The sequence below is a fragment of the Priapulus caudatus genome, unplaced genomic scaffold (assembly GCF_000485595.1).
Source record: "Priapulus caudatus unplaced genomic scaffold, Priapulus_caudatus-5.0.1 Scaffold790, whole genome shotgun sequence".
Classification (NCBI taxonomy): Eukaryota; Metazoa; Priapulida; class Priapulimorpha; order Priapulimorphida; family Priapulidae; genus Priapulus; species Priapulus caudatus.
In genome coordinates this window covers 74,570-78,169 of record NW_014577851.1, presented here as the reverse complement: position 1 = coordinate 78,169, position 3,600 = coordinate 74,570, and the positions used below count along the sequence as shown (strand labels likewise).

The 3,600-nt window shown below is 52.9% G+C and overlaps 1 protein-coding gene across 1 annotated transcript in view; it reads left to right on the top strand.

Annotated features, from left to right (window-relative positions):
• Positions 1-3,600, top strand: part of LOC106813546 (probable palmitoyltransferase ZDHHC8) — a 25,608-nt gene that overhangs the window by 16,855 nt on the left and 5,153 nt on the right. Inside the window, exons 2-3 of the mRNA XM_014817709.1 lie at positions 1,811-1,932; positions 2,936-3,090. Of these exons, the coding sequence (XP_014673195.1) occupies positions 1,811-1,932; positions 2,936-3,090 (277 nt within the window). The remainder of the gene's footprint in view (positions 1-1,810; positions 1,933-2,935; positions 3,091-3,600) is intronic.

The following is a 3,600-nucleotide window of genomic DNA, read 5'->3' as shown; positions in this document are numbered from 1 at the left end:
AGAGAGAGAGAGAGAGAGAGAGAGAGAGAGAGAGAGAGAGATAGAGAGAAGAGAGAGAGATCGAGAGGAGAGACGGAAATGAAATTGCTGGGAGCGACAGGCGAGCAGCCGCCCACTACGATGGTGAGATGCTTCCTCGGAGAGGACGTCTCTCGGCAGGATTCGCGAATCCATGTCATCGACAGTGCTAGTCCTGTGCCGCGCGTAACACTTAGCGACGCACGTTTCTCGCCAAATGAAGACAATTTTGCAGTTGCGCTTATTTTCAGCACCGTCTCGCAATATTTTTTTCGAAATCGCCCCGTGGTCGGTTGTTAGTAGTCTTGACAGTAAGCGGGGTTGTATGCAATGCAGTTCTCGACGGACCCTTGTGTATAGTGTCTTCGAAGTATTGTGGCAGTATAGTATAGTGGTCGTGTAGCAGCCAGAGCAGCAGAAGCAGCAGCACAGACAGCAGCAGAGTAGCAGCAGTAGTAGCAGCCAGCAGCAGTACAGCCGCCAGCAGCAGTTCACTGGCCAGCAGTAGCAGCAGCAGTGCCGGCGCAGCAGTAGCAGTAGCAGCAGCAGCAGCAGCAGTAGCAGCAGCAGCAGTCTAGCAGCGCAAACAAGCAGCAGTAGCACTGGCAGCAAAGTTAGCAGCAGCTTAGTGCGACAGCCAGCCGGATAGCAGTAGCACGCTAGCAGCAGCAGTAGTAGCAGCCAGCAGCAGTAGCAGACAACCCGCAGGCAGCAGTAGCACTGGCAGCAGTTTTAGCCAGCAGCGCCGGGCAGCTGCAGTAGCCGTAGCCCAGCAGCAGCAGTAGCAGCAGCAAACAGCAGCAGCGTCGCGCGCAGTAGCAGCAGGGCAGCAGTGGCAGCAGCTAGCGCAGGCAGCAGCAGCAGTTAGCAGCCGTAGATAGCAGCAGCAGCGCAGCAGCACGTAGGAGCGAGAAGGGGGATAGAGAGAGAGAGAGAGGAAAGAGTGCGAGCGAGAGAGAGAAAGACAGAGGAGGAGTGAGAGACAAAGAGGACAGCGCCTGCGCGCAGAGAGAGGAGAGACGACGAGAGAGAGAGAGAGAGCAGAGACGAGAGAGAGAGAGAGCGAAAGCAAGAGCGAGCGAGAAAGAGAGAAAGAGTGTGAGCGAGAGAGTAGGAAAGAGAGAGCAAGAGAGAGAGTGAGAGACAGAGAGAGAAAACAAGACAGAGAGAGAAAACAAGAGCGAGAGAGAGAGAGAGAGAGAAAAATGCCTCGTCACGTCCGTCAGAAGCAATCACGCACCGACCCACTTCCACGCTCACGCGCCATGGCACGAGAGCGCGGCTGCCGTGGCAACAGATGTTTCATAGCAGGCCCCCGCGCAGCGTGCGTGTGTGCGAGTGGCGGCTTCATTAGAAGATTAAACGTTTGAGGATGGACGGTGCGTCCGCGCGAGCCCGCCGCAGTCTCTTCACGCTCGCTCCGATATCAAGTTAAACGTTTGAGGGAGGCTTTTGCGGGATGACCGCGCGCGACGTGACTCGACTCTCGACTCTCTCCCCCTGTGCGCGCGCGCTCGCTCATCGACACTTATCTCCGAGGGCATGCCAACTGCTTCCGTCTCTCGGCAGGGGTTAATAATGACAATAATAATAATTTTTTAATGACAAATTTGTCATTATTAACCTCTGATATCGGTAGAGATCGCGTGGATTCTGTGGGCGGCGTGTTGGTGGGTAGCTCGCCGTGGTGTGGAGACGTCGCAGACTCTCGCCTCTTATGTATCTTGGTCACCCTGGTGCGTGCGGTGGATGTTCCGGTCTGAGCTAGCGTTGGCTTCTCCTCGTCTTGCAGGGGCTGGTACCTGCTGAAGAAGGTGCATTTTGCCATCCTCATCGGACAGGGAGCACTCAACTTCTTTGTGATCATGTGCTTTGCGATCGCCACGTTCATGGATCCGGGAGTGATCCCGAAAGGTGAGAGGGCAGGGGTCGGGCTGTCGGGATACCCGGGATCACGTCGTCGGTCAGATGGAGACCCTGACTTCTTCCCGCCTCCTGCATTCATTGCATTGGTAACCGAGTATAAACTGAAGCCTGGAAGCCCTATGCTGCACCTCCCACTCGCATCCCTGCACCTTTTACATCGGTTACCAAGTGTACACCATGCCCTGCCTTTTCCTGCACTTGTTGCATTGGTAACTGATCATAAAATGAAACCCTTAAATTGACTACGTCACGAATTTTCTAGGTAAAAATTAAAATTTTGTTGCCATTTTTTTACACTAAAAGTAAGAACTAACGGGACTAAACGTATCGTCAAATTCTTACCTGATAAGATTGTTTCTCAACTAGTTAAAAATCCAAAAAACCTGGACGATTTGATATTAGTGTTCCTGACATTAATTGCTTGCTATAGGCTATGTATGTGTCACGAGCAGAAGCCCCGAAACTGTACGATACAGCTGAATCACGTCCCTGCCTCATTGCATCGCCCGATAATCATGAACTCTGATGAGTACTGACTTCCTATGCTGTAGCGCAGACTCCTTCACTTCCTTCATCGTAAACTGAAGCCCTGAACCCTAAGCTGCAGCCCAGACTCCTTCACCTCGTCCACTGAAAACAAGATCTGAAGACCTGCGACGCTGCTCTAACTCCTCTCTCACTTCCTTCTACATTCAAAACGGAAGCCCTTAACCTCTACAGCATGGCTCGCACCCTCCTCCCTGCCTCCTACATTGACAAGAGAAGCTCTGAAGACGTTCATCCTGGCTTTAACCTCCTCCTCATCTTCTATATTGCGATGTGAAGCACCGAAGCCATACGGAATGGCTCTAACCTTCCTCCCTGCCTCCTACATTGACAACTGAAGCTCTAAAAACCTTTGACTTGGCTCTGACTTCTCTCCCCGACCTATATTAACAAATGACGCCCTAGGGAATGGCTCTCACGCTCCTCCCTGCCTCCCGTGTTACAGCGGAGAATGAGGATAAGGACGATGACTTTCGCGCGCCGCTCTACAAGAACGTGGAGATCAACGGCATCACGGTGCGCATGAAGTGGTGCACGACGTGTCAGTTCTACCGGCCGCCGCGCTGCTCTCACTGCAGCGTCTGTAACACCTGCATAGAGGTGAGTATGTGCGTGCGTGCATGCGTGCGTGCGTGCGTGCATGCATGTAACGACGTGTCAGTTCTACCGGCCGCCGCGCTGCTCTCACTGCAGTGTCTGTAACACTTGCATAGAGGTGAGTATGCGTGCATGCGTGTGCGTGTGTGCGTGCGTGCGTGCGTGCGTGCGTGCGTGCGTGCGTGCGTGCGTGTGTGCTTGAGTGTGTGTAACGACGTGTCAGTTCTACCGGCCGCCACGCTGCTCTCACTGCAGCGTCGCTGTAGATTGATTATTAGTATTTATACTGAGAGGGGAGAGAGAAAAAGAGAGAAGAGAGAGATAGACAAACAGAGAGAGAATGAGACAAACAGAGAGAGAATGAGACAAACAGAGAGAGAATGTGACAGAGAGAGAGTGAGAGAGAGAGAGAGAGAGAGAGAGAGACCGAAGACAGAGAGAGGAGAGAGAGAGAGAGAGAGAGAACAACAGAGAGAGAGAGAGAGAGAACAACGAGAGAGAGAGAGAGAGAGA